Below are 23,100 nucleotides of genomic sequence, written 5' to 3'. Positions count from 1 at the left end.
AATTCATCAGGCTGGTTAAAAAGATTTACTTTTCCCCACTGTACAGTTACTGGCGTAAGACTACTAACGTTTAGTCCGCAACGGAAGTTTTTTGTTCAAGTATTGCATATTTTGATCGACTGTGCACGGCGTTAGAGACATAACTACAGTGCAGGTTGTCTTTCTGTTTATGATGCTGATGTTCAGAAAATATTCAAATGTAAGATATGGATGGAATGATAGCTATGATCGTTAATACTAAGGTGGTAGAGTGTATATTTATGGGCAGGAAGTTCATGATCAAAACGTAAACATTGATAGGCGAAGCCTGAAGTGATCGACGGGGCATGTTCGCATCAGCTGTGCCACGATTTCTTGTCTACCCGCTGTCATACATGCTCATCCGTTTCAACATATAACTCCAGCCTTTTTTATATGAAATGACTAAGAGTCATGTGTGATCGCTCAAAGTACCTGACCGTGTGAGTGCTTGCCCTAACTGTTTCACATTTAGATGCAAAAGGGGATTTCAAAAGTGTGGCCATGACATCTAACGTGAGTTGACGCCATATTGTAAACAAATTGCGTTAAGGTCGGTTTCACATGTGGTCTGGAAAACATCAATATAACTTCTAAAATGATGACAACAATAACTTTTTGCATTTGGGTTAGCCGGTTATGGATACGATGTGCTGTAAAGTTCAATTTCGATTTTACCCGTGAAAATGCGGGGTAGAATAGGTCTTTAGCAACCCATTCTTGCCGTAAATGGCGACTATGGTTGTCGTAAGAGACGACTTACAGAACCAGACTAGCGGACTTGTTTGATGCATGTCATCTATCTCAACTGCGTGGATCCATACTCATGATGTCAATCACTGGATTGTCTGGTCCAGACTTGATTGTTTACAGACTGCCATTATACAGCTTGAACAATTTTGATTTGTTTTTCCTTTCATTGAAAAAGTGATAATGGCGCTATGACTTGTTTGCTGAAATGATATTTCCTGTGGCTCTAATGGACATGGTACATGCTGTGATTGTACAAGATCATTGATAATTGATAACCAATTGTGTAAGAATATATATCATCAAATACACATTATAAATCTCCTCAGAAAATAGAATATATTATCACGACAGCTCGTATTTCCAACATTCTGCCATGGATGTTAGATCTAATTAATATTAGATTTTTCTTTTATTGATGTAGACTTTACTCTCTTTTAACATATGATAATTTATTGCAAGTCTATTTGATATGTTATCTGAAATGTCAGCAATGACTAAATGCTTTAAAAAAAATTGTTCAATGACGTTACAATCTGCAATTCTATTTGTGTAGGCTAAAAGACGATTGTGATTTCCCGCCACTGTGAGTATGTGGTCTGGACCTGGCCTCTTGTGTTGTGATGTAGCTGATGTACCATTGAACAGATGATGGAATGTTGGGGGAGTATATGGATAAACGTGGTTTCATTTTCCAAATAATTATTTTCTCTTTGACTGAATTAGAAAGTAGATCTAGTACATCACGATTTGGAAATCTTCCACCACGACCGACGAATGAATGAGATCGTTTATCACTTGACTAACACTGTTAGAATATTTGGGGCACTTTTCTAATTGTGGTATGCTGACATGTGTGTTTTTCATATCTGTTTGAAGGCTTGATATTCCAAGAAAATAATGTGAGTAAGAGAACGGAATGTTTTACAGTGAGAAAGCTCTCAAAATGGATCCAATATTAAACAACCTTTTTAATATTTTAGCCTCATATATAAGAATCTCGAACGGTTCAATCTATAACGTAAACAGTAAAAGTAATTAGATCTACTCACAATATATAGATAATCGATTTCTGAATGACAAAATGTTTACTGTGAAAATGTGATTTCATTTTAATATTTTAAATAGTTTTCATTACGTTTTTTCATCTATATTATCAAATACTTTGATCCGTGATATACTTATTTAGCAATTATTACTTTGTTTTGTATCCTTTGTAAGAAATGGAATTTGTAGAAAATAATCTTATCTGAGAGCAAAATTTTTTTCACATTTTAAATTGTATATATTCTTTTCATGCTGTTGTTCAAGCAAGGCCAAAAGAAAAACGGAAAGACCTAATAACAGAAAAACATTTATATTAAAGACTTTGTTAGTTATATTTTCAAAGTTCAATACAAAGAACATATTTTTCCTTTTATTACAAATAATGCATTACTTTCATTGACCTACAATCATTATCTATTTCAAAGTATTCCTTTTGTAGAATGGGATGTGAATGAAACTACTGGAAATAAATGATCATGCATGTCCTTGAAAGTACATGGACATACCTAGGTGTAAATACACGGCTAAAGTTGTATTTATCAAACAATATGAAAGAAAAAAGTGTATTTCATGAACTGGTCATACAGGTATGTTTTGAGTAAAGGTCTAAGTAAGGCAGCCAAGTGCAAAATACAAGCTGAGAGGAGGATGTATGTCTTTAATGGTCATAGTGAAACAAATTTGTTTAGAGTTTTGAGCACATGAACTGTATATACATTAAACACTACTTCAATCGAAGTAATTCATATTTTCGTAATTTTCTCTTTCACTTTATCCAGATATTACTTATAATTGTACCGTAAAAACAATAATATCGCCTTCTTTCACCTGTGCAAGTTATCGTTTTCTTGTAATGAATATAGCTTACTGTATTCTTCTTGAGCTTTCAAATTTATGTATTAAAATTGTCTAATTACATCTTGTCTCAAGCTTTTAATAAGTAAGATTTAAACCATTAACAACACATCATAACACCCGAAGTATAAATAAGAGGTCTGTGTGATTGCGCAATGAAGCAATGCTTGTATGACAAATGGCGATTGAGTTACGAGTGATCGAAAATAGGTTTGTTGAATAGATTTCCTTCCCATGAAAACATTTCAACAATTTTGATTGAATCTACGAGTACTTACTCTTGGGTGGAAGTACGTTATAATCTTGTTAATTATTAAGAAATAATAATAAGTCCGATATTGAGTGATGTCAATTTGAGTATGGTTAGGGCTGTTTAGCGATCTTTCACATTTTGTCCTTTGAAAATGTCCGATGTTAATTACCCCGAAGTTGTTTTTCTCCCTAATGAAAGAGCACGGACACTGTAACCTACATAGACGTAACTGGGATTTCTTCAAGATATACATTCCAAACTGTCATTCATATTGTAACATATCCTTGAAACAGTCTGCGTATAAATTAATCACGACCACTTCCCTCAATTTTGTTTTGCCGTCAAAAACACGGGACAATTTTATCAGGATTTTTTATGGGTAAATATAACTCACATTAAATGTCATATCTCTATCACCGTTAGGATATGTACTTTCCAATTATATGAATTATTGAACATTTAGATTTCAAACAAGGGCGCTTACATGATTCTACTTGCCACATTCAGGTGCTTCCATATTACGATTAATGTAGAAAAGTAGGAAACTTAAAATACCAGCACTTTTATCACTAGCAGTGCCTGGATCTTTTGGATTTGCTGACTATAAGATACTGTTAGAAAGACTGTTGAATTCGCCATACTTCTGACCTTTTGTTTGATAGAGGCCTCAACTACTCTCGTTGGATAAAAGATTTATTAACAGAGCCGTACACATGTCTGACATCGACGATGCATGAATGTCAACAGACAAATATATTCAAACATCAGGGGCAGTTAATTCTGATCATTTCAGGTTAACATACATGTAAAAGATCAGGTAAAGCATATAATAGTGCAAATAAAATGTCCATAAAATATCAATACACAGTAACTTAAGTTTACATTCTAACAAAGACAATCAACTTGTGTTGCATGTTATACAATTTGGTAACACTGTATGAAGTAATAAGAACGTTGAAACACTTTTGATACAATGTATACATCTTTGAAACCGTGATGTCTTCACAGTGCAGCAGTGAGGGGTATGCACAGCCAGCTGACGGCCAGGCTCCACGAGAGTTAAGACAGCTTTTGGAAGAGGAATCAGTTTCAGCTGTGGCGATAAGGAAGTTGACTGTACATGCCTAGATGAATTGTATCAATGTTTTCCGGCCCTGGGCCCTGCTTCATAAAGTGATCTTATCTGTAAGATGACTGTTACTCCCACACTTGAAGATAGACTTATCCCAATAGTCTCCTACAAGTGACATGATCCGAGCCATTCATTAAAAACAGATATGGATTTCGTCAACTGAAGTTCAAGTATTAGACTACTGTGAAGCATTCGACTATGTATTGAATCTTTTAAATGGTTTTGTATGGAAATTAAAATTTAAAGTGGTAGCAAATTATTAAATAGCAGTATTCATTCCTAAACATACATACTGACTGACTGACTGAGTATGGTTTTACGCCGCTTTTAGCAATATTCCAGCAATATCACGGCGGGGGACACCAGAAATGGGCTTCACACATTGTACCCATGTCGGGAATCGAACCCGGGTCTGCGGCGTGACGAGGGAACACTTTGACCACTAGGCTACCCGACCGCCCCTAAACATACATACAAATTTTCTTCATCCCGATGGATACACTCTGTATTTCTTTTGCGTCCATTTTCACTGTTATGAGCATGTGAAGTATTATTTGTGTCTGCCAAATCCCTGGTATAATGACAGAATTTGCTGGGACCGCCAAACAGCCCTAACTAGTGCCTCTCTAACCACAACCTCCGTCACAAAGTCATCAGTTATCGAGTTAGGTGTCAGGAACACAAGGGAGTTTCACAATGCAACATCTATCTGTTACCATGCGAGATAGTGCTCTCACACTAGCGCTGAAATCATGATCATTCTAGGGCTGGATGAGTCAATATTTACTACCCAGGTACCGGACCCTACCCAGCAGCTGTCAAAAGTTGGGTCCAAAATGTCTGATTGGGAATTGTTTTACCAGAGCCTGGTCAAAACTATTAAATAGTAATAAATATATCGTCAGATCATAGGTTTTCGGACATCACACGTTTTTGGACGGCCATGTTTATTGTGATTACTCACGCTATAATGGTGGCTTAAGCATCACACAGACATTGTAAATAGCCAGATGATAGCTTGTTTTTAAGAGAAAGTTGTCTTTAATTAGTGAATGAGATATTTTAAAGTTTTGAGAGAAAACTATGAATGTTTCTAAGCATCCAAAAACCCATAACACGGGCAGACATGTATAAAATGATCTGATCATGAAGTTGACTGAAGCTTTAAATTATCTTTAATAAAACATAAAAAAATCAGGAGTGCGTGCATAGTCAGAAAGAAATGTGAACAGGAGTGACTTATAGTGTAACCATGGAGTTATAGTGAATTTTTGTCATTAAACAATATATCATGTGACTAACCACGGGTGTGGGTATCGTATACTTAATAGGAAGGATTCATAGCTATGTACTAGCGACCAGTAGATGTTGGAGAGTAAAAGCACAGCAGTAAATAGCTACAATTCAACAGCTACTCTCACGATCGCAAAGTGCTGCGATTGGGATCACGTCTTGACTGTTGGACCCCATCACGGCTCTGGGCTACTCTCATGAATACTACTAGACTACCCTAACTTATCAAAACCAGCTTATAGTCATTGACAGTGTCAAAGATCCCACTTAATATGACAGTTCATAACATCAGAGAAAAAAATAATAGATCTATTATATGGTCTCTGATAACATTATGCTAAGGCTTGTGTAATATATATATAAAGAAAACATTTAACCAAAATGTCAAAGTAACTTCAGCCTCGGCTCAATATTCAGATCATCATTAACCATTGCCGTCTAACAGTAACACCTGTCAACATTGTCGCATTTTGCATATGCATCAAGATATTTATAAACTATCTAAGTGTTCTAAAACTCACCACTGTCCCATACTGGGCCCCCGTGTCTGTGACACCCTCTGCCATTTTTTGTGTCAGTTAGCTGTTGTATAGTTTCACGACAACATTTTCAGTTGTTCGCTGTCATGTATTTGAACCAAGTCTCCTGTCATTCTCCACTCCCCACTCGTCACATGATCAAAACCATCACATATTAGAGTTACCTCCCCTAGACCAATCTTCCCACGTGTGTTTGTTTACAGTGAGAACGGAGAACGACGTCTCCTCAGTAAAATCGGAGATCAGAGCAGTGTCTAAAAGAATTGATGGCACGTTTTGGTCATTAGGGAGATAATTGTTACGATTTCAGACATGAGAATCAATGAAAACACGTTTTTGTTTGGATGCAAAGTTGTGTTAGTTCCTTACGAAAGACACCATGTTCCAGAGTAAGTAAATTGAAGAACGGTCCTAAATATCCGGATATATAGCTCCGTGATTGGAGTAAGACGAAATTATGGAGCCTATAAGGCTGTGTCGTGTGTTTCAAAACAGATAACGCACATGTTCGATTATGCTTGACAACGTATATGTAGAAACGTGGCTGCAAGGCTAACTTAGTAGCAAGTAAGGAAGTTTCGGGTTGTCGTCGTTTCGAATACAAATTTATACCCTTTGGTTCGTCAACCTTGCTGGTGGTGAAATTGCGCTGTAACCTGACCCAGTGATTCGACTGACATTTTGTTAGAAATGATGCTAACCCATGTCACTCCATATTTGTGAACTTTCAAGTCGTATTATTCATTGATGCTTTTCTTTATGCCAGAGATCATTTTGATTTCAGCGGCAGGTGTTTTATACTAGTTTATACTAAGCTTTAACACTGTAAAGTCGACATCTAGACATTTTGGAGAGACATTAGAAAAGCTGGTTACCACTATGAACTGAATCAGACGAGTAAAGTAAATGTAATGTGGTGTTGTTCTTATTCAAAACATGATAAAACTGCAATTCTGATTGACCTTATCTCGTTAAAATATCAGATCTTTTACTCCGATGTAATACCTGTCTGCCAGAGAGAGTACAACTCCTCCATTGAAGGTGAACTTGGAGTGAACTTTTACCACCCAGTGTAAAAGAAGGTTGCAAGGGTTCTTGAACCAATCAAATGTCAGCTTTTGATTATTCAGCTTCATTTCCTTCAGCTGCCATTTGGAACTGGCTGTTTTATTTCATTTTCAAGATGCCATATGTGGTGGTGTGAATACCTTGATCTCAATCGTACCGAGAATTTAGAAGCCTCGACACTAATTGGCTGATTCCCAATGGACGTGTTGTCTGATCTTCTTACTGAAAGGGGTGGTCGGGTTGCCTATTGGTTAAAGCGTTCGCTCGTCACGCCGAAACCCGGGTTCGATTCCTGACATGGGTACAATGTGTGAAGCCTATTTATGGTGTCCCCTGCCATGATATTTCTGGTGTATTGCTAAAGGCGGTGTAAAACCTTACTCACTCACTCACACTGACAGGTATCATATCAAAGTTTAATTGTGATTGACCACCCCTTGTAACATCATTTTGTAAGATAAATTCTTAAAACTGTTTCCTGCAGATATCACAAATGGATGCAGTCTGAAGAGCTCCAGGAGTTGACGGCGTCGGAACCCCTCAGTCTGGAGGAAGAGTATGCCATGCAGGAGGCGTGGCGCCAAGACCAGGACAGTCAGTGGACTGAGATACTTGACAACTGCTCAACTGTTTTTCATGCTTTAAACATAATGCATCATTATTATATGCAATTATTATGTTGGTGTTTTTTGGATGGGGTGGGTTGAGTAATTTTCTGCACAATTTATTATTTCAACAATGTAGTGGCTGTTTCTATGGTCGGTTTTTGTAGCCAGGAAACATTTCATTATGTGTTTCTATACTTGCCATCAATTCATTATACAATCAGAAAGATTGTCTCTTCATTGTATTTTGCATGTGAAACAACTTAACAGCACTCAAGGGGTGGTGGGGTAGCCTAGTCGTTAAGGCGTTCGCTCGTCACGCCGAAGACTCGGGTTCAATTCCCGACATGGGTACAATGTGTGAAGCCCATTTCTGGTGTCCCCCGCCGTGATATTGCTGGAATATTGCTACAAGCGGCGTAAAATCAAACTCACTCACTCACACTCACTTACAGCACTCAATCATGTGTTTCAGAATGTACATTCATCATCTTGGATGCAGATCTGTACCAGAAATCTGGTGAACCCACCCAGTATGGTAGAGAAAAAGGTATTTATGATCTTTATTAACCATGCAATAGGCCTATAGGCATATGGTAATATAGGTAATAATATAGGTAAAGTACATGTATATAACAGGGCTGGGACGGGTAACTCGGGTCGGCTGGGTACTGAGAAGGACCCGGGTACCCACAGGACTACTACAACTTCAGTGTATGCATAATCAGATAATTTTATATGTGTATCTAAAAACATTTTTCCATAGCTACGGTCAAACTATTCCCAATCAGACATATTGTACCTATCCCTTGAGACCTACAGCGAGTACCCGGATAGGGTTGGGTAATTGGGGGGGGGTTACCTGGGTAGTAAATTTGGACTCGTCCCAGCCCTAGTATATATATAACAAGTCAGTTCATGAAACAAAGTACCGGTACTTGAGTGTTCCAAATCTGTGGGCTTGACCTGAGAACACATCCATATTATGAAGGACAAAGTATGTTTTTCACAAGTCCTTGGTCTATGAGTCTTATGGTTAGATTAGAGACACTTATTATTTCAGGAATGTGTTCCTAATGTTTCAGAAGCGATGGTTGGGGATGTGAATCTGTTCTTCAACGAACAAGGAGAGAAACATGTCGCTGAGATAGAGATCATGATAGCAGGTAAAACAACATGGCGGCAAGTCCCAATCTCTGATAAGATTCACAGATGTTTCAAAGAGTGAATACGTGTGTCCTGGGTTCTACAGATCACTGTTGTTGATAGTTTGACAAGCGAAAAACACCCTCTGGTTAAACAGACAACCCTCTGGTTAAACAGACAACCCTCTGGTTAAACAGACAACCCTCTGGCTAAACAGACAACCCTCTGGTTAAACAGACAACCCTTTGGTTAAACAGACAACCCTCTGGCTAAACAGACAACCCTCTGGTTAAACAGACAACCCTCTGGTTAAACAGACAACCCTCTGGTTAAACAGACAACCCTCTGGCTAAACAGACAACCCTCTGGTTAAACAGACAACCCTCTGGCTAAACAGACAACCCTCTGGTTAAACAGACAACCCTCTGGTTAAACAGACAACCCTCTGGTTAAACAGACAACCCTCTGGTTAAAGAAACGTCCCAGTCGGGTAGCAAGGCCAGTTTTGTTTATAGATTGCAGATTTCGCTAACAAATTCAGGAAAAATAAATGATAAAACTGTTTAAAGAACATGATGTGTAGTATTTGTACAGTAACATGTACTGGGGTAGATGTCTTTACTTCTGAATAGGATTTGTTCTATAGGAGAAGTTTGCCATAGCCATATAGGCGAGAAGTCTGGTATAACGTGGAGATATGGTGTAATGTGGAGATATAGTGTAACGTGGAGATATGGTGTATGGTGTAACATGGAGATATGGTGGAACATGGAGATATGGTGTAATGTGGAGATATGGTGTAACATGGAGATATGGTGTATGGTGTAATGTGGAGATATGGTAGAACGTGGAGATATGGTGTAATGGAGATATGGTGTAACGTGGAGATATGGTGTAACGTGGAGATATGGTGTAACATTGAGATATGGTGTAATGTGGAGATATTGTATAACGGGGAGATATGGTGTAACGTGGAGATATGGTATAACAGGGAGATAAGGTATAACAGGGAGATATTGTGAATTGAGGAGATATAGTGTAATGTGGAGGTATTGTATAACATGGAGATATGGTGTATGGTGTAATGTGGAGATATGGTGTAACGTGGAGATATGGTGTAACGGAGATATGGTGTAACGTGGAGATATGGTGTAACATGGAGATAAGGTGGAGTTATGGTGTAACGTGGAGATATGGTGTAACATGGAGATATGGTGTATGGTGTAATGTGGAGATATGGTGGAATGTGGAGATATGGTGTAATGGAGATATGGTGTAACGCGGAGATATGGTGTAACATGGAGATAAGGTGGAGTTATGGTGTAACGTGGAGATATGGTGTAATGTGGAGATATGGTGGAACGTGGAGATATGGTGTAATGGAGATATGGTGTAACATGGAGATATGGTGTAACGTGGAGATATGGTGTAACGTGGAGATATGGTGTAACATGGAGATATGGTGTAACGTGGAGATATTGTGTAACGTGGAGATATGGTGTAACATGGAGGTATGGTGTAATGTGGAGATATGGTGTAATGGAGATATGGTGTAACATGGAGATAAGGTGGAGTTATGGTGTAACGTGGAGATATGGTGTAACATGGAGATATGGTGTAACATGGAGATATGGTGTATGGTGTAATGTGGAGATATGGTGGAACGTGGAGATATGGTGTAATGGAGATATGGTGTAACATGGAGATATGGTGTAACATGGAGATAAGGTGGAGATATAGTGTAACGTGGAGATATGGTGTAACATGGAGATAGGGTGTAACATGGAGATATGGTGTAACGTGGAGATATAGTGTAACATGGAGATATTGTGTAACATGGAGATATGGTGTAACATGGAGATATGGTGTAACGTGGAGATATAGTGTAACGTGGAGATATGGTGTATGGTGTAATGTGGAGATATGGTGTAATGTGGAGATATGGTGTAATGGAGATATGGTGTAACATGGAGATATGGTGTAACATGGAGATAAGGTGTATGGTGTAATGTAGAGATAAGGTGTAACATGGAGATATGGTGTAATGAAGATATGGTGTAACATGGAGATAAGGTGGAGTTATGGTGTAACGTGGAGATATGGTGTATGGTGTAATGTGGAGATATGGTGGAACGTGGAGATATGGTGTAATGTGGAGATATAGTGTAATGTGGAGATAAGGTGGAGTTATGGTGTAACGTGGAGATATGGTGTAACATGGAGATATGGTGTATGGTGTAATGGAGATATGGTGTAACGTGGAGATATGGTGTAACATGGAGATATGGTGTAACGTGGAGATATGGTGTAATGGAGATATGGTGTAACATGGAGATATGGTGTAACGTGGAGATATAGTGTAACGTGGAGATATGGTGTAACATGGAGATATGGTGTAACGTGGAGATATGGTGTAATGGAGATATGGTGTAACATGGAGATATGGTGTAACATGGAGATAAGGTGTATGGTGTAATGTGGAGATAAGGTGTAACATGGAGATATGGTGTAATGAAGATATGGTGTAACATGGAGATAAGGTGGAGTTATGGTGTAACGTGGAGATATGGTGTATGGTGTAATGTGGAGATATGGTGGAACGTGGAGATATGGTGTAATGAAGATATGGTGTAACATGGAGATAAGGTGGAGTTATGGTGTAACGTGGAGATATGGTGTAACATGGAGATATGGTGTATGGTGTAATGTGGAGATATGGTGGAACGGGAGATATGGTGTAATGGAGATATGGTGTAACGTGGAGATATGGTGTAACATGGAGATATGGTGTAACATGGAGATATGGTGTAATGGAGATATGGTGTAACATGGAGATATTGTGTAACGTGGAGATATAGTGTAACGTGGAGATATAGTGTAACATGGAGATATGGTGTATGGTGTAATGTGGAGATATGGTGTAACATGGAGATATGGTGTAACGTGGAGTTATGGTGTAACGTGGAGATATGGTGTAACGTGGAGATATGGTGTAACATTGAGATATGGTGTAATGTGGAGATATTGTATAACGGGGAGATATGGTGTAACGGGGAGATATGGTATAACAGGGAGATAAGGTATAACAGGGAGATATGGTGTAATGTGGAGATATAGTGTAACGTGGAGATATGGTGTAATTTGGAAATATAGTGTAACGTGGAGATATGGTGTCTAAGTATGCCAGTGGTGTCTGTGAGGTGCATTGTGGTCTAAACATGAATCGAAAAGAGAAACAGCCTTTAGATCTCTCCATTGTTTCACAAAGAGAACATTGCATGCTGCAAACCTATCTCAAAGGACTATTCAGAATTATCTCCCCAGAAAAACGTGCAAAACGGATGATGTACCAAAGGAGGCATTCCAAAACACAAGAGTGAGTGAGTGAGTATGCTTTTCCGCCGCTTTTATCAATATTCCAGCAATATCACGGCAGGGGTCACCAGAAATGGGCTTCACACATTGTACCTATGTCGGGAATCGAACCCTGGTCTTCAGGGTGATGAGTGAATGCTTTAACCACTAGGCCACCAGACTGCCCCTCAAAACACAAGAAGAAAGAAAAGCTAGACACATTTGACAAGCAGGCATTGAGAGATCTAGTTGAGATTACAGAAATAACCATTTCCTCCAGAAAACTTTAGAAAATCCTGATAGAAGAGCATGACATCGTTGTGTCTAGGTATAATATTAAAGTTGAAAGTTATTTTAAGATTGTATGACACTTGTTATTTTTCTTTTAATTTTCATAATCCATTGAATATGGAGCGATAGCGTATACACCGGGGTGCCGTTGTACAAAACAACCTTAGCGCTACAAGTGTCGTAAGTCTATGTTTAAGGTATTGGAGTTGTGATCACCTTAGTGCTAAGATCGCTTTGTACCCAGGCACCCTTGTGTCCTTGTCATGATATTGCTGTAATATTGACCTGGGTAAACCCACATGCTTTAAATTGCAGGGATCTCCAGATTTCTTGTTCCTTCAGTGTATACTATTGATACAAAGTAGCTCTATGTGGCTGAAAGTATCCTATGCTGTTCGTGTCTGAGTCAAGTTCTCATTTTTTGTCAAGGCCATTAAGACTAGATGTCTGTTTTCAGAATCGTCCGCGCGAGGGAGAGGGCTCGGGAAGGAAGCACTCCTGTCTATGATGAGATATGGTAACTTTAAAGCAGGTGGACTCTACAAAAGAGCCCACAATTAGTGTATAGAGTCGGTACACTTAGGAATAAATTGCCAGTGATTATGTGGCATTTGATTGGCAAACCAGGCCACACCTACTCTCACTGAAGGGGTCATTGTCGGCATGGGTACTACAAATATGTACCCAGGTACGTTTCTGTATACAGAAATGTAACCCAGGCAAAATCAGAATACAGAAGAGTATGCGGTATCCTAAATGGCGGACAAGTCGATATTCCTCTGCCCCAAACCGGTTCATGTTGTAGTTCTGATTCGCCTGATGATGAGGGCATGCTGGGTAATGCTGTGCATCGTAGAATATGGGAGGAACGTACGTAGGTCATGGTGTTTGCTCGTTTTTTATGTAGCACACTTGAATGCATCTCATACAACAGTATGATAGCTCCGATCTATTTATGGTAAGGAAATACCGAGAGAAAAATATACGACAAGTACTGCCATGTTGATTTGAACCACAGTTTGGCATCCAGGACGTGTCGTTTATGTAATTGTTCAAGGAACCGGTTAAGGTTACGAGCATTGCGCAGTGCAGCCTGCAACGGAATGGACGTATCCTAGGGTACATATCTGTACACAGCAACATACCTGGGTACATATCTGTACACAGCAACATATCTGGGGTACATATCTGTACACAGCAACATACCTGGGTACATATCTGTACACAGCAACATACCTGGGTACATATCTGTACACAGCAACATACCTGGGGTACATATCTGTACACAGCAACATACCTGGGGTACATATCTGTACACAGCAACATACCTGGGGTACATATCTGTACACAGCAACATATCTGGGGTACATATCTGTACACAGCAACATATCTGGGGTACATATCTGTACACAGCAACATACCTGGGGTACATATCTGTACTCAGCAACATACCTGGGGTACATATCTGTACACAGCAACATACCTGGGTACATATCTGTACACAGCAACATACCTGGGTACATATCTGTACACAGCAACATTCCTGGGGTACATATCTGTACACAGCAACATATCTGGGGTACATATCTGTACACAGCAACATACCTGGGTACATATCTGTACACAGCAACATACCTGGGGTACATATCTGTACACAGCAACATACCTGGGTACATATCTGTACACAGCAACATACCTGGGTACATATCTGTACACAGCAACATACCTGGGTACATATCTGTACACAGCAACATACCTGGGTACATATCTGTACACAGCAACATTCCTGGGGTACATATCTGTACACAGCAACATATCTGGGGTACATATCTGTACACAGCAACATACCTGGGTACATATCTGTACACAGCAACATACCTGGGGTACATATCTGTACACAGCAACATACCTGGGTACATATCTGTACACAGCAACATACCTGGGTACATATCTGTACACAGCAACATACCTGGGTACATATCTGTACACAGCAACATACCTGGGTACATATCTGTACACAGCAACACACCTGGGGTACATATCTGTACACCGCAACATACCTGGGTACATATCTGTGCCGACAACGAGCCGTTCAGCCCTACTAACAGACTACTGTTTCCTGATTGGCTGATGATACAATGGGCGGGGCTTGTGTTGCATTATTGTGCTAAATGATGTCAATGATTTTGTATCGTTGTCTAAGTTATATTTGTGTTCATCAATAAGCAGTCTGGGAAGTTATTGTTGACATATTTGTAAGAATTCCCTTAAAATTGAACTGAAAAACTTGGGTGTACTCTTTGCGTATATCCGCTTGGCTACACAGATGAAGTCTGGTTTTTACATTTATGACTCCATAACGCTAAATATTGAAGTCTGTCCCTAGTGCATATTTGATTTACAAATCTCTTCAAATGTCTTGGTAGTGGGGGTGTTTGTGAGGAATTATCTACCTTCACAAAAACAAAATTCCTGTAAAAGACTTTACAAAACCCATGTTCATTTTGAGCCATTTTCGTTATTGGGCTATTCAGTTTGTTAAGTTGGAGATTGTAGATACTATACTATTTGAGTCTGATGCTTTTAATTTTTATCAATGATATATGTATATGCTAATTCTTGGACCTTTTGCTTACTATAGGCATCGAAGCTCTGGGATTGACAAAAATAACAGCCAAAATTGGCTTCTCAAATGCTCCAAGTCTTGCAATGTTCAACAAGTTAGGCTTTGTGGAGGTAAGTCATGTTATTGCTCTGCCTCTATTTATTGTAAGGGGCTGTGGGGTAGCCTAGTGGTTAAAACGTTGGCTTGTCACGCCCGAAGACACAGGTTTGATTACGCACATGGGTACAATGTGTGAAGCCCTTTTCTGGTGTCCCGCGGTGATATTGCTGGAATATTGCTAAAGGCGGCGTAAAACCATACTTACTCTCTCTATTTATTGTATACGGTATATCAACAGTATTGACAGTATTATTATGAAGGCATTGTACCAGTATTTGTATTACCATGATTATATGTACTTAACCACTCTGTCCTCAATTGCAGATGTATGAAATGAAATGAAAACCATTAGGGCAGTCATGTTATAGTCTCGCCGAGTCTGTTAATATATGTCACTGGGCATATGCCCATTTTGGAAACACATGATGTGAATGACGAAGTCAGACTGTCTGTGATAACTGGTAACATTGTTTTCCTGTTCTGCTTCCAGACTTTATTTCTTTTTTTATTTTGCCTACTGGCTATACTTAGTGATAGCTTTGGAACAAATTTTTTTGTGTTAAATTTTATTTTGACCACTGATCCAATTTCAGGGTTAATTCGGCACATTCCCTCCTTGCACAGGACACCAAAGGTGAAAAAAAATCACCAAGACCCTTTTCTGACGTTTCTGTTGACTAATAAGGAAAACTGTTTGTCTAGAATAGCTTACGTCATTTCTTGTATGAAGTACCAGGTTCATCAGTGCATGGATGTGTACAATGTCAGTCTCCCTGTTTACATTGACAAGGCTCATATTTCTTGCCTAACAAACATATTTTATTATATGAACAGAAAGCTGTGTGTGTGTGGACGTAGGGTTGTTTACCTGTAGTCTTCATGCTCGTTAGGGGCAGTCGAATAGCCTAGTGGTTAAAGCATTCGCTCGTCACACCGAAGACCCGGGTTCAATTCCCGACAGGGGTGCAATGCATGAAGCTCATTTCTGGTGTCCCTGGCCGTGATATTGCTGGATTATTGCTAAAAGTGGCGTAAAACCATACTCGCTAATGCCAGTCAAAGTCAAAATTGAGACCAGTGGTTTATTAAACAGTTGTATTTGAGGGTAGAGCAGATGTGTACAGACCTCTCCTCCTGTCACACATTTGATGAGTGTGTCAACATTCTGTAACATTGTTCCTTCCAGGTCTCGCGGAGTGATATGGTTAAAGAAGTCACCCTAGAGATACATTCTGTAACATTGTTCCTTCCAGGTCTCGCGGTGTGACGTTTAAAGAAGTCACCCTAGAGATACATTCTGTAACATTGTTCCTTCCAGGTCTCGCAGAGTGATATGTTTAAAGAAGTCACCCTGGAGATACATTCTGTAACATTGTTCCTTCCAGGTCTCGCGGAGTGATATGTTTAAAGAAGTCACCCTAGAGATGGTTGTTGATGACCAGGCCAAAGCTTTGATCCAGACCGGCACTGCAGGCTACACACTACAGGAGAAACCAGGTCCCAGCTGACCCGAGTCAGTCTCACTCCCATCTCACGGGGTGATAGAGGGGCCAAGTGGTTAAAGCGTTGTTTTGTCTGGCCTCAATTTCTTTCATGGCTGCTGTATGTGAAGTCTCCTACTGTGATTTGACTACAGCTAAAAGCGGTGTAAAACCTAGGTTAACTGCCATTATGACTAGTCCCATTAGGGGAGACCGCCTCCGTGGTCCAGTGGTAGAGCGTCCACCCGGAGAGAGGAAGGTCCGGAGTTCGATCCCCGGCCGCGACGTTAAAAGATGGTACTTGTTGTTACCCTGTCTGGCGCTCGGCATTAAGGGGTTAAAACAAGGACTGGTCGGCTCAGAGTTAGTATACTGTGTCTGAGTGGGGTATTCATGTTAAACTGCGGCATAGTATCTCAGTGAGCTAGCACTACAAATCGGCATCAGTCTGGTCTAGCACTAGCGCGCACGCACGCACGCACACACACGCACACACGGGTATGCAAGTCGCTATATAAGTGCAATAATCTTGGACGCGACGTTAAACCCCATTTCACCTCACCTCCCATTAGGGGGCACGGGTGGCCCAGTCGTCTAAGGCGCCACAATTCGCTGTGAAGAGTTGCATCCCTTGGGCATGCCAGAAACCTATGATTAGGGGTTCGAAATCCGGTTCACCCCAGTTATGTTTCTAGGTTTGTCAGCACCATACCAGAAGTGGTAAACGTCTGAGACCTGCATCACTTCAGGCTTTCCTCCCACATTAAGCTGACATGCCGCGTTATAACTGGAATACTGTTAAAAGCGGCGTTAAACCCAACTCACTCACACTCACACCCCTTGTTATCCAGTGGGACCCATCATTAACACAACCCCCGCATTGTTGGTTCAGAAGAGTCGATGTCTAACATTCCAACATGAAAGAATCTGGGTGTTGTGATGTAAACAAGAAAACATAGAGAGACCCAACACTTTTATTGTGCTACAGGCAAACTTTCTTCGAATAAAAATGCAAATTGTCCACATGGTGAATCAGCTCAACTCATTCCAAAAATATCTAAGAGGATATAAATACAGCAAGAATCTGGTAACCATGGTAACAAGAATGGTAAAAAAAATCAATGTATACAATTGATATGCTAAATCTGTACATTAAGAACGCACAACTTAAAAACAATGTTCACAATGAAAAGTGACAAGCTTACAGTCTGCCATTAATTGCACTACATCAAACATTTTACAATGTGTGATTTGGCAGCAACCATAGAAAGACACAACACATGTGGCAGTTCTTGCATACTATGATTAGTTTCGTAGAATGTCTGGGATAATGAAAGTATCTGCAGTGTGTTTCATTTCCACCTGTACATGCTTTCTGGTCTTCCATAGTATTTGTTAACAAATAGAAAACTGACATCACACATTAAAGGAGTATTTTAAGGTTTTGCACTGGTTGAAAAATCACAAAGTATGATGCTCCTGGTATGTGATTCCTTTCTGCCAATTCAGCAATCTCATTAAAATCAGATCTTTTTTTCTCGCTACCGCTAAACAAAGATCTGAGGACATCCCGTTTGGGGTCACGTCAGAACGACCTTTCATCCAACCTATCAGAGCGTCGCTTACCAGATCATGAAAGTGACAGTCGGAATCTGTTTTCTAATCATGCAACCACGGAATATTTAACACGGGGTATTCCGAATAACAGTTACAGGTTTTAAGATTATATCCATACAATCTAGGCCATCTATAAGCCATTCCAGTGTTCTTCTTATCAGTTTAATTTCCTTAATTGAGAATACGTCAAAATATGTTTCGAAGTGTAGTCGCCAGTTTGAAACTAGTGTCGTAAAGCTCGAGAAAGCTGCCTTCTTATTGGCTAATGTAGATTTCTTGTCAGTCATTTCATTGGTCGGTCAAAATTCGCGAAAGGTCGTTCTGACATGACCTGTAATGGGATGTACTCAGATCTTTGTTTAGCGGTAGCGAGAAATAAGATCTGATTTTAATTAGATTGCCAATTTAGTTAAGGCCCATCTGCACAAGGTCATCTTGTCATCGTAGCGTTGAGAATATTGGAACTCCCACACTTGGACAGGCCTAAAGTGTATGCTGAGGACTCTTTGTGCACATGGGCCCTTAGAATACAACAGCCTGTGTAAATGACTTGTGTTTCAGTAATCATGTTACAAGTCCTTGTGAGCTGACTAAAGCACGACGGAGATAAGATATAAGATGTTTTGGAAGACTGTCGGCCATGATAACGTGTAAATAAAGTTAAATAATTGGTATCTCATTAAAGACCAACAATCTTCCAAACAGCTAGTGCTGCACTTGACACATTGATGATTTTTCAATCTCTGTACTGAATGATTGCAAGCCATATACAGTCATAAGTAACTATCTATAAATTCATAATCTCTGCGCTATACTACTGTGTGTATTGCACTGTTTGGTAATAAATTATAATTCCTGATATATGAATATGGGACAGGGTCAAGCATTCATATTTCTACATTCAGATTAATCACATGCTATCAGTGTCTCGCCAGAATGTTGCCGACTGACATGTTTGTATTGCTAATTTCATGTTCAACACCTGTTTGGTTACAGAATACATGGGACCTATTTCTGAATAAACTGTGACATTCTTATCAGCTGTTGTTTCCTTTCTATTTGGAGCACTGTTTGGTTAATGCCTTCTTGCGACATATTTCATTTATGTCAGGGATATTATCTTCTTGAGGGATACCAGCCCAAAGAGACGTGGCCATAGATGTATTTCACGTTCGTTAAACACACCAGCATGGTATGGTGCCAGCAAACCAAGGACCATAATCAAGGTGATTCTGGGAGAAGAACTCGCTTTCAGTGAATCCTGCCTTGGCCAAGGGATGCAACTCATATTAGGGGGAAGTTATAACATCCTCTTAGTAATAATGATATGATCCATTTTAGGGATAGAAAATGGGTATCAATCCATGGAGACTTTGAAAACATTGATCCGTTAGTGCGTTAAGCTGAATAAAGCCAGTATGTTGTATGTCGTCACATCATACACACTTTTCCCAAACAATGTAATATGTTGTCCTATTTTATCTCTACCATGTCCACAAAGGTATAATCTGAACATTATTTGAAATCATGAATAATCCAATAATATTCGAATATTGTTAAAAATGTCACTTTGCATATAAATAATAAATACATTATTTCATTGCATTAAGGAACTTAACGAACATCAAACACTTTGGCCTGACACACCAAGGTATTTGCCTCGTGTAATTACATAGTAACCATAACGACAGTCATGTCTGATACCTATGTTTTCTTGAAAATTATTCAGACTAAATTTTTCATTTTTCACAGCATAATACCTAGATACCTGTTAAAACTGGTAGTAGTAAATAATTATATGAAATAACATACTGCCATGGCAACGTGAACACAAACATTATGAGAACTGGTGAAATGTACACCCAGACCATGCAGCGCAACAATCAGCATCAGGTGATACACTGACAGGTATGTACAGGTGAGACACTGACAGGTATGTACAGGTGAGACACTGATAGGTATGTACAGGTGACGTTTCACTGACAGGTATGTACAGGTGAGATACACAGACAGGTATGTACAAGACAGCTGACGAGATAAATAAGGGTTATCATACAAACAGCTTCATCCTCCTGAGGCAGGGGAGTTAATTGACTGTAAAAGTCCACTTTACACCCTTGCCGAACTAGGCTGGAATTTCTAGGCTTGATTGTAGCGCCACCAGTGGTAATGACGAGTTACGTCCCTTCTATGTCCCTCCTATTGACCAATCAGATTATATCACTTGCATTTGCAACCAAACAACAAGTAAAGACAATCTGATCAATAATAAAAATATATATTGTGATGAAACGTGTCTTCGCAAAGTGCAGGAAATCACTTGAGGACCTTGAATAAAAACATGAAAAGATTTGGAAATATCTGTTGACACCGAGCTGGCAGTACACATGCTTTGCAAATCCTGCAACAGACCAAAATCTTCACAGCAGTTTACGAACCAGATATCAATTTCGTTACACGATTATGCATAGACTCATTATTCCAGCCAAAATGTACCTCCATAATTCCAGCTTAGTTCGGCATGGGTGGAAACTTGACTTTATAGTGAGTTACCTCCCTTGCCCCAGGAAGATGACATAGCCGATATGTGACCTGATAAAACGCATCAACTTCCTTCGTATTGTTTTGAGCAAAATCAATCGTTTCTACAAGTATGGACAGCCATCATGGGAAGGTTATGATTTGAACTGGTTAATGACACGTTGCTAGATAACTGATTTATACATGACATAATTAGCAGCTTTGGGCTGAGACATTCCCCATCACCTTTCAGTGTTTGAGTCTTCCTCGCAAGTTCTCTTACAGAATATGTCCAATTTGTATCTATTTTGCAGATGTTCTTGGACAAAACCCTGTATGTCAAGAGGCAGGAGAGAAAATAAAAAAATGAAAAAAAATGTTGTAAAGGTAATTTGAAGTTCTTTTTTTGAAAAATATTGAAAGTTCTAACAAAATAAGCAAATATATTTTTAAAAGGCATATCAAACACTCAATTTTGTTTTTATTTTATTTTTACTGCAGCACATTAGGGAAGGCTCACCCAAAAATGAGAAAATAAATTGATAGACTAAATATCATCTCTGAAAAGTAATGTGTGAAGACAGCCTTCACTTTACTTGCAGATACTGCCAAGAAAATGAACAAAGGTCTAGATTACATACCTGCCAAGCTAACTGCCTTTCATCCAACGAGATCTCTCGATATTGCATCAGTATACCAATGTATTGGCTTCATCTCCTGGCACTATGTCCATGGGCAAGGGGAATACTTGCTCAAAAATGATATTTACACTTTGAAAACATCAGTCAAATTTTAAGACCAAAATTTCATTAAAATATGATATATCTTTTGCAGTGGTACAAATCTGCAAAATATATTTTTGTAAAGCAACAAGTTTAAAATATAATACAGTTGTATAAGCAAGGTTAATGATACAGAACAAGGAAATAGATTCTCATGGAGGCATTCACAAGTGTAAGTTTACTTCTTTTGGGGTATGATTTAGAACATAAAGCAATTTCAGTCAAAATACTGACACTGACATGACCACTGAATGCCCGTCCTACTTCACATGATGGCGGACATCCGAGATTACTGAAGGAGCACTGCCTGCTTCAACACAGGACCTTTATAACAAGCAGCAAACACTGATCAGTGTACTAATCAGAGTACTAATCAGGAAAACAGGTAACTCTGTAAGCACCAATGAGACACATTATAACACAGGAAGGCAAGCTGTACCTTGCTTCTAGCCAGACTTTCAAAAGCCTTAAAATACCCAAAATAAAACACTAATCTAAATGTGCAGGATCAGATCAACATACGTCTTAATCGCTTAAATGTTTTCAAAAGACCAACTGACCTCTCATTTAGGAGGTTTTTCTAGGGTAAATTCACACAGGCCAATAGTGGAATTTGATTACAGCATTTAAAACCGGGGGTATTTTTGAACAAATATATCCCATTCTTTATTCTCTGGCCTAATATATTTTCGATATCCTAATGGAGACATCGTTTGTCTACACAAAATACTTCGATTCTCCTCAAAGGTAAACAGCACATACAAATTCCTATCAGAAGAGTAACGAACATGGCAGTTTTACACAATACAAAATCTGGGAAATCTGATCATGCACCATAAAGCGATTACAATTACGAAACAGGAAGTTCTTAAATGTCATATGCAAACATTATACATTGAATCACTCCCCAAATTAAGTTTTCAGAGATGGAGAATGATGTGTCATAAAAGCACCAAAGTTATAAATGAATCATTTGAATGTCTTTGTTGAACCGATGAAAACAACCACAAAGCCCTAAGTTGTGCGCCAACCTGTCTAATGTCAGTACAAGGCATATCAGTTCTATAACCAAAAACCTGCAAGAACATATTCTTCTAACTAACCTCCACATGTCTTAGAGGTGAAAACCCAAGTTCTTTAATACTTACCGACCACAGAACTCCATGAGACACAATCCTGTACTAAGCACTATGAATGATTTACCAGTATGATGAACTGCTCTTCTATCACTGGTAGTAAATGCCATGCCCATAGCATGGAACAGTCAACCTTGTAAACTGCTGAAACCCATGTAGGCGAGACACTAATGCATGCTCTAGAAACGTTTACAAACAATGTGATATAAATTATATTGTTATTGTTGTCTGACCGACACCTATATCTATCATGTTATGATCATATATTTCTCCAACTTTTTAACAAAGCATTTCAATTTGAGCACGGTTTCCTAAGAAAATCTTAACTGATCAGAAGTACGAGCACATCCTTGTCTTTCTCTTCCACATCAGGGTAAAGTCAGATCAGTGGAGGACATGTAGTTTACATTCATCATGTTCAAAGCCACATGCATGTATAACTATATTAGTATTGCAAGTATCTAAATAACTATCAACACATTGTTGAT

The 23,100-nt window shown here is 39.1% G+C and overlaps 2 protein-coding genes across 3 annotated transcripts in view; one reads left to right on the top strand and one right to left on the bottom strand.

The window, feature by feature from the left end:
* Positions 1-6,026, bottom strand: part of LOC124110841 (transmembrane protein 104-like) — a 48,728-nt gene extending 42,702 nt beyond the window's left edge. The window contains exon 1 of the mRNA XM_048386907.1: positions 5,870-6,026. Coding sequence (XP_048242864.1) covers positions 5,870-5,914 — 45 coding nt within the window. The 5' untranslated portion in view covers positions 5,915-6,026. The remainder of the gene's footprint in view (positions 1-5,869) is intronic.
* A 28-nt stretch (positions 6,027-6,054) lies between these two features.
* On the top strand, positions 6,055-16,889 carry LOC124110842 (N-acetyltransferase 9-like protein). 2 transcript variants are annotated; one of them, XM_046470289.2, is made up of 7 exons: positions 6,055-6,276; positions 7,440-7,549; positions 8,036-8,110; positions 8,646-8,726; positions 12,809-12,868; positions 14,993-15,087; positions 16,263-16,355. In XM_046470289.2, exons 1-7 carry the CDS (start codon positions 6,200-6,202, stop codon positions 16,341-16,343), a joined length of 579 nt encoding a protein of 192 aa, XP_046326245.2. In that variant the 5' UTR covers positions 6,055-6,199; the 3' UTR covers positions 16,344-16,355. The 2 variants fall into 2 exon arrangements, with proteins under 2 accessions (XP_046326245.2, XP_046326244.2); XM_046470288.2 differs by lacking the exon at positions 16,263-16,355 and adding an exon at positions 16,462-16,889 and having other exon boundaries at positions 6,060-6,276.
* Positions 16,890-23,100: the final 6,211 nt, after the last annotated feature.

The sequence above is a fragment of the Haliotis rufescens genome, unplaced genomic scaffold, assembly GCF_023055435.1.
Source record: "Haliotis rufescens isolate VD_foot unplaced genomic scaffold, xgHalRufe1.0.p SCAF_62, whole genome shotgun sequence".
NCBI classification, from domain to species: Eukaryota; Metazoa; Mollusca; class Gastropoda; order Lepetellida; family Haliotidae; genus Haliotis; species Haliotis rufescens.
This window is presented reverse-complemented; position numbering and strand designations above follow the sequence as displayed.

Coding starts and splice junctions, on each gene's coding strand:
- LOC124110842 (XM_046470288.2), top strand. CDS start 6,200: ATGAGAATCAATGAAAACACGTTTTTGTTTGGATGCAAAGTTGTGTTA. Junction 6,277..7,439: donor GAAAGACACCATGTTCCAGA/GTAAGTAAATTG, acceptor TGTTTCCTGCAG/ATATCACAAATGGATGCAGT. Junction 7,550..8,035: donor GTGGCGCCAAGACCAGGACA/GTCAGTGGACTG, acceptor CATGTGTTTCAG/AATGTACATTCATCATCTTG.